The 13,279-nt window shown below is 42.3% G+C and overlaps 1 protein-coding gene across 1 annotated transcript in view; it reads right to left on the bottom strand.

Annotated features, from left to right (window-relative positions):
• Positions 1–379: 379 nt before the first annotated feature.
• The window catches only part of LOC133967002 (polycystin-1-like protein 2), a 28,357-nt gene continuing 15,457 nt past the window's right edge, over positions 380–13,279 (bottom strand). Inside the window, exons 18-39 of the mRNA XM_062402148.1 lie at positions 13,135–13,249; positions 12,861–13,051; positions 12,560–12,790; positions 12,310–12,411; positions 11,558–11,736; positions 11,328–11,474; positions 9,726–9,925; positions 9,329–9,543; positions 9,000–9,201; positions 7,920–8,169; positions 6,996–7,221; positions 6,107–6,227; positions 5,905–6,027; positions 5,076–5,261; positions 4,306–4,636; positions 3,877–4,010; positions 3,135–3,262; positions 2,528–2,688; positions 1,897–2,107; positions 1,152–1,253; positions 911–1,042; positions 380–612 (exon numbers count right to left, since the gene is read on the bottom strand). Of these exons, the coding sequence (XP_062258132.1) occupies positions 412–612; positions 911–1,042; positions 1,152–1,253; positions 1,897–2,107; positions 2,528–2,688; positions 3,135–3,262; positions 3,877–4,010; positions 4,306–4,636; positions 5,076–5,261; positions 5,905–6,027; positions 6,107–6,227; positions 6,996–7,221; positions 7,920–8,169; positions 9,000–9,201; positions 9,329–9,543; positions 9,726–9,925; positions 11,328–11,474; positions 11,558–11,736; positions 12,310–12,411; positions 12,560–12,790; positions 12,861–13,051; positions 13,135–13,249 (3,888 nt within the window). The 3' untranslated portion in view covers positions 380–411. The remainder of the gene's footprint in view (positions 613–910; positions 1,043–1,151; positions 1,254–1,896; positions 2,108–2,527; positions 2,689–3,134; positions 3,263–3,876; positions 4,011–4,305; positions 4,637–5,075; positions 5,262–5,904; positions 6,028–6,106; positions 6,228–6,995; positions 7,222–7,919; positions 8,170–8,999; positions 9,202–9,328; positions 9,544–9,725; positions 9,926–11,327; positions 11,475–11,557; positions 11,737–12,309; positions 12,412–12,559; positions 12,791–12,860; positions 13,052–13,134; positions 13,250–13,279) is intronic.

Raw genomic sequence — 13,279 nt, 5'->3', positions numbered from 1 at the left:
CCCTAGCCTAAGTTGTGTATGTTTCCTGATGTGCTTTAAAGTCATATGTGTGGGAATTTAATTTAATTTATTTGTATTTGTAGATTTATGTCTTTATTTACTTCCATTTATTCTTATATTTGTAAATATATATTTTTTTATTATTATTTTATTTGATCTTATTTAAGTTTAAGTTCTGCCTGAGTGTTTGATTGTGGGTTGGGGGTGTTCATAAACGAATGTATGTTTATAAATGTTTGAGTGTATGTTTATTATATGTAAAACTCAATAAATATATTGTTAAAAAAAAAAAAAAAAGTAATATGTGTAAGTATTAACATATTAACACAAAGCAAAGTATAATGAACAGATCAGCGTCAGGATTTTAGTAACTTTCAAAGACAGACAAAGATATGTTATATCACAGGTTTGTCACTTTGTTGGTTTCTCAGATGTCTGAGAAATGTTTAGGTCGCCAGATTTGATATTTCCGCTGCTGTGGAGGATCAAGCCAGAGCTGCTGTTCACCTCAGGCTCCGGGAGTCTCTCCTCTTTTGTTTCTTTACATCTGATCCCAAAGAAACTGTAGATCTGCTTCAGCATCACGTCGACAATCTCCTGCTCCTCTGAGGGCTTGAGGGTGAGAGAGGACAAGGGACAGGTTCAGAGAGTAATTCCCAAAATGATGAAAAGCATCTGAGCCACACAAAGACAAGATGTGACTTTTTGTTTTGCTCCTTAAAGGTGACAATGTGCTCACATTCAGAATCATACTTCTAATTTGGGTAATAACTTGTAATGATTTGCCCCTAATGGTCAAAAATGGTTTTACTAACGGGGCGTTGATCACACAGAACATTTTACCACATGAGGAGAGGACAATAAGCTTAAAATGTCTCTCGTTTAAATCCAAACTCCTGACAACGTTCACCTTGTGATTGAGCTGCTCTTGCTTAAAGGCCACGAGGATGGCTGTAATCAGCAGGTTGAGCACCACAAACGTCATGAACATGATACAGGAGCCGATGAGCAGTCCACCAAGCAGAGGGCTGTTGTCCAAAACCTGGACGAGAGAGTGAGTCACACATTTTAAAGGGAAGCTGCCCATGTGTTCTATGATTTTTTTTAAAAGCAAAACATGTGTGCAGTGGGTTTGGGAAGAACTCACTCACCTCTCCGTAGTCAAAGATGCCCAGCTGCAGGCTGATGATGGTGAGGAGAGCGTCCCCCAGGGTTTTATAAGAGGAGATCTTCCAGCCGTAAATCACATTGCACTAGAACAAGTAGGATGTTCACACCAGCAGAGGAATCAATCCTGTTCCATCAAGCTTCCAGTTTAATTAAACAAATCAGGCTGGAGACGATGGACTCAGATTCTGTCATTAGTATTTAAACTACTTCATTTACATATTGTCATTTTCACCACAGAGAACGGCAAAAGATGAAATAAGAAGATTTTATTCATGAATATATCAACGACGACTTCCCACTGCACCATCATCACTGTACTAGGACCATGGTAAATCCTGGAGTCACTTGATTCACTCACCCAACCGTCTGTTGGTCTTCAGTAGAAACACCTGAGATCCCAACTGTGAGATGAGAACTGATTCTTGGAAATAAATTGACCTTAAATGATTGTGTTGTGTTCTTGCTACTTTCTCCTTAACTCCCCGACCAACCTAAACTTATAATAAGTGCAAGTGCAACATGCTTTTAAGGAGAAAGGGAAATTAAACGGAACCGGTTTATTGATTATTAATTAAGAGGCTAAGCAAATCCCTTTTATTGTTATTTTTAAAAACTACTAAAAGGGGCTCACATCATGAAAACAGAGCACTTAATCTTCATCCCCCTGTAATGAATGAGGAACGGAGAGGACTGTCTCACATCGTGGCAAATGGACGAGATACTCACGGCAATGGAATAGGCTATGAACATGATCCCAATGATTATGAGGAGGCCGGAGATGTCGCCCCAGGCCCGCTGCAGCGTGGCGGTGACCATGTGCATCTTGGGGTTGAGCCGGAGCAGGTGCCACAGTTTGACGGTGGCGAGCAGCACCAGGAAGGCGATCAGATACTGAAGCAGCGAGTCTGCGGAGGCCGTCTCGTAGAAACTGGGAAACCTGCAAAAGGGGAGGTTCACATAAGCATAAGAGCTTTGTGTTGTTGCAGCTGGTTGAGGTGGAGCTATTGGAAACTTTATTTAAAGGTCAGCATTTGAGCCTCGTGTTTTAGCAACATGATGGTCAAGATGCTTTTTATTGGGTTGTGATGTGAATCTGAGATGAGGAACGTGTACAACTTTACTTTTCCTTAACACTCAAACTTTTACTAAAGTAATGTGTGGTTGAGTTTTGAACTTGCTGACACTTGAAACAAGACAAGGAGCACCAGCTAGACCCTGTAAGAAATACTTGAATTACAATGAGGTATTTTTTGAGAACATGAAGCCCACCACACAGCCTCTACATTTCTGAAAGTGTTGATTTGACATTTGATTTCCAAGCCCCACAGTCTAAAGATGAATTTAAGGCTGGTCTCACTGGTCTTTGTGGTTTTGGTAGTAGGTCACATCACGGTCTCCGAGCAGGGTCCTCATTATGAAAACAGCCAAGGCGCTCAGGCTCAATAAGATGATGGACAGCTCCAGGAGGTTCCACTTGCTGCTGAAGTAACTCCACCGCTGTTGCTTCATTAATTTTCCCTTCGAGCATAAAAATAAACAAATGAGAAACCTGCTTGAACCTTAGACCCTTCGACTGACTCACTGCTGTACGATTAAAAAATTAATAAAATAAAGTCACATTGTAGAGACAGATTAATGGAATTACAGCCTCGCAATAGTATTAACTTCATCATTAAGGCATTATAATTAAAATTGTAAACACAATTTCTTATTTAATAAAACAACTTGCGAGTCACACCGATGTTAAAGTTGTATAAAGTGGATCTATGAGAAGCATGCTGCCTTCAAATCTCCGTTCACAGACCGCTGGGTGCATGTGAAGACTAATGAGGACTCATCTTCTGCAGTAAGTCTGAGCTTCAGAATCCCTCAGAGAATAAATAAACTTCCTTGAGGTTGAGACGCGTGGAGAACAAACAGATCCCTCCCACCTCCGACCCTGTCACAGTCATGTCAGAGTTTACCTGCACAAACATGTAATAGATGATGAAAAGCAAGTATACGATCTCAGCAGCCATGACGAAGATGTAGAGGTTCCCGGCGGACTGGTAGAGACGGACACTATGCAACTCGCTGTGGAACTCAAACGCCCCTGAAGGTCAATAAGAAAAGATTTATTACCATCAATTCTTAGGGAGTTGAACCTCGATTTGTTCATGTTTCATTAAACATTTTTGTGCAATATTGCAGCTTTCATCATAAATAGCTCAGCCACAATCAGCAAGTAAACAGTCATGACTCAGCGATAGCAGACAAACAAAATAAAGCAAACTAAGCATTTACACATCCTAACACACATCCTGCCCCTCTGCCACTTCCCCTCCACAGCCGTCTATTTCATATGCATTGACTATATTGGTTGTGAACATCTATTTAGATTTATTTTACTGTTTTCAGTTTAATCCTCAATTACTGTTTTTCTTGAAAATATGAAATCTTCAACATCGTGGCTGAATTTCTCTCCTTTGAAACTGCTGCTGCATAATGATTGTTTTCTTATATTCTTGATTTGACTTGTGTTTAAAGTCTTTAAACTTAACTGATTTTACTTTTATACATATTGGGTTGGTTGGTTCTCTGATTGTGGTTTCATTTGTTATCTTTAACGCTCTTTTTTTAAGAAGGAACATTCTATTAGTGTTAGTTTTATGAGGATCTCACCCACACGTCCAAACAGATATGTGATATATACATTCTCAAACTCACCAGCAGCTGCAGTCTCCAGTAAGAGAGTCACGATGCAGAAGAGGTTGACGTTGGCGTTATAAATGGTGAACTCTACAAAGAATGCCCGTGTGTACGTGTCCAGCCATTTGTTCCTGAACAGATACTCGATGGTTCTGTCAATCAAGAACACAAGGATGTTTTTAACCGCCCGGTAAACTATTGGTGATCAAATGATGTGTTTTATGTACAGTCTTTGTTAATCAACACAATTCATATGCATCTATGGGTATTGATTTCTGTGACATCCCCCCAAATGAAGTCATGTGATTTCAGTCACACTAGATTCAGTTAGAACCACAAATCTGGAGCTTAGTTCTCCCACATTATCCAAATTCACCCTATTTGTTGCTTTCCTCAATCTGAGGGTCATTGATTCTCCTGTCAGTATATTCCCGTTTGTTAACTTACCTGCTGGCATTCTTCAAATCAGGGACAAGCACCGCTACAAAGCCACCCCCCCTGTAGAGCCCCATTTTGCTCCACACCAGGTAGGACCGGAGCTGGGCTTGTGTCTGGTACGTCCAGGGGCTGGGGGCGCTCAGCGTGTCGTTATCTCCCACAGACTGGTTCCAACCGGAGTCATAGGAGTCCATGTCCTCCACCTCCCATGAATACGGTGCGTGGCAGTCCGGCACCAGATGCAGCATGGAGCCCGCGATCTGACAGGAGCTCTTCTTCACTCTCAGCTGACGAAGACGAGCGTTTCCCACCAGCTTCGAGTTTCCGTCCGTGATAAATCCTGGAACAGATCAGTTAACAGTTTCTCTATAGCCTCTGTAGGCCACACAGTTTGTCAGTGACACATACACGTTGTAATGCGACCCTGAACACACTGATGTCTTTATAGAACTGATGCAATAGTGATGAGTTATTTAAAAATATATGTTTATACAGTGATAGAAACACGAGCACAAGGTTTAGATCAACACTCTCAAATGTATTCATTGTTGTACAAACAAATGTGCATAAGAATCTGGCTGCATGCTATTTATCATGAAGTGAAACACAGAATATATATTTTGTGTGAATCAAAATAGAATAAGATTTCCCGAGACAGCATTTGTAAAACATTAAAGTTCAAACCTTTCTCTGCAGCTCTGACATAACATTGTGGCTAATAGGAGGAAAACAGAAGAGCCTGTTTCTTATATCCTCTGCAGTAGGGATACACTTTGTACCTGGATAATCTCCAAAGAGGTTACTGAGCAGAGACGTGTTGGCCCACGTGAACACGTCCCTGAGACTCATGCTCTGTGAGGTGCTTGGACTGAAGCTGTTCCTGATGTGCTGGTTCAGGTGGAAGGCATTGGGATCCCTCTGGCCGTACGCCACCAGCAGCAGCATCCACATGAAGCCTGTGTAGACTGAATCACACAACGCAGAAAAGTCAATCATCATAGATCAGCATATTTACCATCCGAGTAAAGGTGCTGGGCTGATTTGGTGTTATTTGCATGAATAGTATGTTTGCTTCACTTTGCATGTTGGTTTTCCTTGTGCACATATCTGTTAACCTAACCGACATTCCTGTTGGTTTGTTGGCTGTTACTGGAATGTCAGGAAGGTGAGTGAGTATCTAAGAGAAGCACGAGTTCAGAGATGGTGTCCTTATAAGAGACATACAAAATCCAGCTGGGTTGTTCAAATGTTTGCCTCTGTATATGAAAGCATCTAAATCTATCCAGTATTTCAGCTATTCACTATTCAGGTTGCAAAGCTGTAGGACTCACATGTTCATGTTCTCAAGGTCAAACTCAAAACGTGTGTTCTCGTATGCACTGTCCTGTACAATGAAATCCATTCTCTGCCTCCCACAATGAAAACTGTGCTTTTAAGAGTTTAACAAAATATCGAGGATAGAAGAATATAAAGAAATAAATATGTTCAAGAGATTATCTGTGTAATGCAGTGCAATTGAGTGCAACAAGCAAATATCTGGCAGCTCAGACAAAGGGGGCAGATGAGCAGTTGCCCTTTGTGATGAAACATATCAGTGTGGCTGCTTACTGAAAATCTCTCTGAAGAGGGCAAAGGCCTTCTGCTCAATCATCTTGATCCTCTTCATCCTCTCAACGTCTCCAGGAGGAGGCGGCTCGTAAAGACTCCTGCCCTGTCGGACGCTTTGTTGGTCTTTACACTCGCCTGTGGGGGAGGAGATGTTTTTGGAAACCAGAACATCTAAGATAACCTTTTTGTCAAAGTCTGAGACCGAGAGATTTTATAGTGGGTAATTTTTTTTTACCTGCTTTTGAGTCAAATGCCACATTTTGAAAATCTTCCTCGTCAACTTTCTTTATGACCAGTGCAAAGTAGGCTGCAAGACACAGCACCTGCAGTGAGAGGCAGGGACATGAGAGAATTCAAAGGCTATCCGAGTGAGCCGTGTCAGGTAGGTCACCAGGTCAAGCTCAGCCACTCTCCTGCAGCTGACACCAGCACATGGCTCTGCCGGACTACACCAGCTCATATAATTGGTTTCATCGAATGCATTTTCTGTTCCTGCTTCAACAGTATCGCCTCTTTACAAACAACCACATCTGAGAGGAGTCAGACAAGAAACCCCCAAAAAACAAATTTTTCGACTGTGGAGGGAAGAAACTCCCTCATTAACTGGACGCAGCATCCAGCAGAACCAACTTACTGGGGGTGAGCAAAGACAAAATGGGAAAGGGAGGAGAGGTGGGTGGAAGAGAGGTGACAGAAGAGAGAGGGGAAGAAAGAGTTGTGTGACTGTTTTATCTCTATCAGACTGGTTGTTATATTGACAATAATAGAGCGATATTTAAAGATGTAATGATGTGATGAGAGAAGCGCCAGTACATAACATCTGTGCCGGGGCTCTTTTATCAGCTGCTTCCATCTCAGCCTTTCCATGGAGAACATGGAGGTTTTGCTCTCGCTGCCTCAGGCTTTTCATAAATGCACGAGGAAGAACAGGGAGGTCCCAGAACAGAGCTGTATCCCCAAATTATACTTATTTCAGTTATTTGAGAGTGGTCTTGACTAAATCAAGAAAACTCACATAGAAGTAACTTTTTTTTAAATGTTCTAAATGTGCGCGGTTATAATGAGGAGGCGGAGACTCGTTCTCTTCTCACCTTCAGTGGCTGAATGATGAGGATGCTCTGAAAGAAGGACACGATCATGGACACCAACCAGCTGCAGGAACGATCCTTTCCAAATTTCAAACCGTAAAGCATCGTGTAAAATCCTGCTACGGAGCTGGTGGCTATCACGAGCAGCCAGCCGACAAAGATGAACCACCAGGGCAGCCCTCCATGGCAGCAGCCCTTCTTCTCCTTCTTCTTCTTCTGACCGTCATCACTAGAGCTGTCTGCAGGACTCAACCTGAATGTAGAAGAAACGCATTCACTTAAATACAACTTCATAATTACTGGAGTTGAGTCTCTACTACCTTGACACTTTAACTCTATTAACTCTGATGATTTAACTTCAGGCTTGATGAACCCTAACACTTCACTTGTGATATCATGAATTAGACAGAGAAGGAAATAGATGATTGTATATTATACAAAAGTTTTGGCCCATCACTCACAGACAGTTTTCTTCCATGAATTATTCAACATTTTAGGGAAATATGTTTATTCACCGTCTTGCTGGGAGGGACAGGAGAAGATAGACTCTGTATCTCTATGAGCAGCTTTGAAACAATTTCAAATATGCAAGACACAACTAATCTATCATAGCAACAATTTGAATTAGGGTCAAACTTAATTGTGTGCAGGGATAAATGTATTCATAAACTGCAAACGCACACATCCACGCAGCAGCAGCCAATCTAATGCATCTTAATTGTTCTTGAAATCACAATCAAAGAAACATTTTCAAATTGATCACCATCACCCGCTGCCTGTGATTGATGAACTATGATAGAACAACAACATTTAAATAAATATACAAAAAACACAAAGGCAAATAAAGATTTCATTTCAAAAAATAAAAACACACACTAACACGTGCAGCTCCACACGTGTGGTCTTTTTAATGAGTGTCTTCCGTACTTGTTTTGGGCGGGTTCATCCGGGCTGGTGCTGCTGGATGCGAGGAGCTGATCTTCAAGGAATACCTTCATGCCCTGGACCTGCTGCAGAGCCCGGCTGTAGCTGTGTGGGCTCGGGAAGCCGGACGAGCCCAGCAGGCCCAGCGCTCTGTTGATGTGGCACATCTGCCGGTACAGATACCGGGTTCTGTTGCTCTTCTGAACGCCCTCCACGTCTGTCACAGGGTGCACACTGCCTCCGCTTTCTGAATCTGTAAATACCCCAGGAAATGATGTTTTTTTAATTAGTTAGCTCTGTGGATGCTGAAGGCATTTCTGCAGCATGGAGGCTGTTGTTATCACTCTGTGGCTTTTGTCTCTTTGAGTGAACTTCCCGGTCTCAGTTCTCAGTTTTCCTCCAGCTGTAGTTTTCTGAGTTTGATCTGTTCACCCATTTGTTCACAGGATCTTTTATTTTCTGCATTCCCCCCCGCAGCAGACGATATTCTTAACGCTGCCACAACTCGCTTGGACACTTTTCTGTTTCATTTTAGTTTGGATTTATTAGGTCTAAATGTACATGGTTTTAACTGTACTAAAACTGAATGTTTGAACTTTATTTTAAACTCTTGATCTAAAATTCCCAAACTCAAGGAATAAAAGCAAAATATACATCAATAAACTAAAAAATAAACTAAATGAAATGTGCTGCTCCTTCAGAAATATCTAAAATATGTGAAGTTCCTCATATTAATTATGATAGAGAACTATGACAGCTTAACTTTCGTATTCTATGAAGCTTTGACAGTGCTAGTGTGGTTAAGAGTCCTGGATGTGTGGTTATTGAATGATACCACTTTGTGTCTTTGTTACTATACCTTGTTCTCATATTCAAAAATATATTTTTGAATATGATACATACACATGATTAAAACTTCTGAGCAATTAGATTTATAGCCTAGTGGTCAGATAACCTGACATTCCTGGCCGATGGAGGAGATGTTAACTTGGAAACCGCACAGGGCTCCAGCTGTTTATAACATCCTCCATGCAGGCAGAGCATAAAACCAACTCTGTGTCCATTATCCAGAGCGGAGCCCACCTGCTTCCTGAGGCTGAGCGACATCAGGAAGGATCTCTGTGCTGGACTCTGCTTCGTCACCGGTTTTATAAATCTGTCTGAGGTAATCCTTCAGCACAGAGAGGAGAGCATGGATGTCAGCTGGTTGTCCAGGCCCGAGCTCTGCGGATGGGATGTTGCTTTTCATGCTCTTGGAGAATGAGCGGAGTATTCTCTTAATGTCCTGGGAAAGAGAGAAATGTAAAAGTTAAAAAAGGAAATGACACTATACAGGATATGAGACTGTATTAGAGATCTCACTGGTGTGAAGGATAGGGTCATACTGTAGCTGCTGCTGGATAAGCACCTACCTTGGTGATGGAGTCTAAAGTGAGGAGGCCATTCATCTCGGTGGAGCCGGTCTGCGAGGAGCCGGCATCCGGTTGTTCTGCTCTGCGTCCGCAGCACGACGTCTCACGAGGACGAGTGTTTCTGAAGATGCCAACGATGAGGATGTTCACTGGAAACATGATGAGTGAACTCTGAACTCCAACCATGAACTGCTGCCACGTGAACTCAAAGTGACCTGCAAAGACCCGAGACAGCCAATCAGAGAGAGAGGGAGAGGAAGAAGAGGGACTGGAGGTGCATGTTTAAAAACAGTTTACAGGAACAGAAAGTTTAGAAACACAAGAGACAACTGGGGATTTAAAAGCACTGGAGCTTTTTTCCTAGGTTAAATTGAGCTGTAATGACATCGTGCAGTACCCAGGTCCATGGTCTGCTCAGACGGGTCCGTGGGGATGCCGTAGAACATGATGCTGGTCAGCATGGTGCAGAGCAGCAGGGAGAAACAGCAGGACACTCTCTGCACACAGGTGAAGGTGCTGCTCGGCGGGCGGCTGATCACAGAGTACCAGAGGTGTCCGTCGCTCAAATCCTTTGTCGTCTTCATATAGAACAAGTTACTGGAAGAGAAAAGCAACAAGGGGGAAGTGGTGTGGAGAAACAAAATGATTATCCCACATGAACTGCTAACTGAGGATGGATTAGCTTCTCATTTTAATCTCATGTCAGGTTATTGTGTTGCTGTTAAACCTCGGCGTTGAGTCAAAGCCATTTAAAAAGAGAAACTAATCCTCAGCACATCACCGCCTCGCTGCGCCGGCTGACTCAGCTGGGATGAGAGGCAAGTGACAGTTATAATTCCATTTAATTTTTATAAACTGCAGTTGAGTTAAAATACATTTAAATCAGTCTGAAGTTAAATATAAAAAAAGATACACACAGCAGACTGCAGCCTGTTGGTTTGCTGCTTACGCTTCAAGATTGAGTTTAGGTGTTAAGCCCTTTGCAAACTAGACGTATCTTTTTATCTGTGAATAATTCACAACCCTTCACATCACTGACAGAATTTATTCAGGCGATATAGCAGCCTATATTTATTTTAAAACGAGGTCAGAGTTCAAAGGTTTTGTTTCTGACACGTACACATCAAAAAGACTGCTCAAGACAACATCACATTTTGAAGCACTAGCAGCAGAACAAATTACTCCTCCATCCAGTCTCATTTGCAGTTAATGGGTTGATTCATTATATATATTTGCTCATTTATTTGTTTTTAAAGGTATAAAAAGCTAGTTATCCCAGGGTCAGCTAACTGCATGACGCACATTCTAAAATCACTAGATTTAGAATGAATCTTTCTTTTCTGGCTTAATTATAATTTTTCTCCGTGTAATTAATTTGCTTAATTGCATCACGCTTAATGTGAATTGGCATTTTTGAGTTTCTTAGAAAATAAACTAAATGATAATACAACAACACTGGCACTTTGAAAATAGTTGCACTGGTTTGAATCGTCTCCTCGCTGCAGGAGGTCGCTGGGTTCATCTCTGGAGTTTGCATCTTCTCCCTGGGAACTATGGTTTCCTCCCACAGTCTTGTGTCCGGGGTCACATATTTAAGAGGATTTATTCCAGTTTCCTTGTAAATAACAATTTAGTCGTCTCCTTTTGAATATTTCTGCTGCTCTGATGAGTGTTGAGAGCATTTTTTCAGACCTTGCCAGCCTCACATGTCTAGTAATTGCTCAATTAAAAAACATCCCTGTCCCCCTCATGGTTTTCAACAACTGAACATGTGGGAAAGTTGCCAGTATTCAAAAATAAAATCCAAACCAGCTACGGCAATTCATTTTGATTTGATGGTGTTTATATTGAAATGAAAAACACAGGTCTAGGTTTCACATTCAACGTGAGGATTTGTGTGTGTATGCGTGCGTGTGTGTGTGTGTGTGTGTGTGTGTGTGTGTGTGTGTGTGTGTGTGTTTGATTTTGATGCCCATGTACCTCAAAGTGTTACTCTTACCTGAAACTCTTCAAATCTGTCTCTGTGGAGACGGAGACAACTTTATCAAGGGAACAATCTCCCATGTCTATGGCCAACCAGGAGTTACACAGAAAATGCCATTTCTGGTCCGTCTGTCCATCCTGCACCATGACATGGCCGACATACCTGAGGAGAAGCACCCAGTATAACAACTACAGGTTGACCTAAAGAGAACTTTTGGTTTGTCCTTCATCGATCTATCTGCGTACCATGCAGGATGGCTGCCTGAGTTGTCGTGCCACAGCCGGACTCCCTGCAGCTCTCCCAGTGAGAAGGGTGTCGTGAGCAGGAACATGTCCACCGCCCCTCTCTCAAACACGCTCTTCTTCGGGTCTGTCAGGTGGTGTGGCTCGCTGTTTCCATCAGCGCCCAGGAGGGTTAGTGTTATCTGAAACAGACCAGTACTCTTAGTCCTGAAATCATGATGTGAATGCAAGTGGCTTCAACTTCCAATGAGGCTTCTGCTCCGTGGAGAAGGAGGACTTAGCAGCAGAAAGCTTTTTATTAACAGCGATGAGGAAACATTAACCTTCCTCAAATCAATAAATTAAAGATTTCCTATATTGTTTTTCACAGTTTTAAGTTTGAAATGTTGACATCATTTTGTTGCACGCTTTCTCCTGCAGTACTCCAGTGGCATCCACATGAGAGATCACAGCACCAGTTGTTTATCTTAAAAAACTAAATCCCAATACTCACAGAACGGTAGCAGATGGATTGCATTCATTTGCATTTCTTTTGCATAATTTCTCAAATATGAATTATTATTTTTTATAATTGAATGGAAAAACCAGCTTCTATCCCCACAACAAAACATTACAAATTTATAAATACAGCACACAGCAGCCTGTGAGTTTGCTGCAGACACGTTTTTTGTGTAAATAATTCACATACACATCACAATGAGTATTTTGAAGCAGTAGTATCTTACATGTACATGTTGAGCTGAAAACCCATTTACCTGAGAGGAAGTGGAGGCTCCTCTCCGATGCCCAGTGCTGACACATAACAGGTAGCGGTACTCGTCCATGGGGTCATTGTCTTCTAGCACTGACCCCCTCACCTGCCAAGATGCCACAAAGATCCAGTAGAAGGTATTAAAATAAGGAAATATATTAAAAGATTGTTCTCGCGTCTAGTACTACACTGTGTTTTCGTTCAAGATACATACAGGTACTAGGAATCAAACGTTGGTGGAGATGACAATCTACCTTGGCCGCATCTTGGATGTCTTTGCGTCGAGCCCACACAACCACCAGGAGATAAGCCACAAAGAGGGAACCCACAAAGCACACGACCACGGGGTTCTCCGCGAAGGTCCCAAACAGCTCAGCGGTGCGGGACGCGTCCACGAGGTTGGGGGTGACGAAGAAGGAGCTCCCGAAGAAGGTGAGGTGGTTGCAGAAGCACTGGGTGACTAAATGGGTCGTCTGTGCACCCACCTTGAAACGCAGCACCGTCTTTAAACTTGACTCAACATGGCAAACATGACAAAGTGAATATTTTACTTACCCTGCATCCTTTGCCGCTCCATTCCAGCTTAGATGCATTCCAAAATTTACACGCAACAGAGATGGAGATGATCGACAAAGTGGCATTGATGGATTTTATGCCTGGTCCTACAATGGGCCTCACTACAAGATAGTGCACTCCAGTTTCCATCTTGAGCTTCTCTGCGTCTACAAGCCACGTGTATCTCTCCTCTGCATCGAACACAAAAGCACTCACGTTATCAAGGCACCAGGAGATGGAGAAATCTCCAGTTGCATACAGAACTATTTATTACCTTGTGTTTTTCCCTCTTGAGGCATCTCTGTCATTGCTACGTAACTCTCTTCAGTGGGGTAGCTCATATAGCCAAGGAGCAGCTTGAAGGGTAATGGATCTTCTGAAGGCAACATCTTTTAAAAGGTACATCAACACGTAAGCAC

This window comes from Platichthys flesus, chromosome 13 (genome assembly GCF_949316205.1).
Source record: "Platichthys flesus chromosome 13, fPlaFle2.1, whole genome shotgun sequence".
Taxonomy (NCBI): domain Eukaryota; kingdom Metazoa; phylum Chordata; class Actinopteri; order Pleuronectiformes; family Pleuronectidae; genus Platichthys; species Platichthys flesus.
This window is presented reverse-complemented; position numbering and strand designations above follow the sequence as displayed.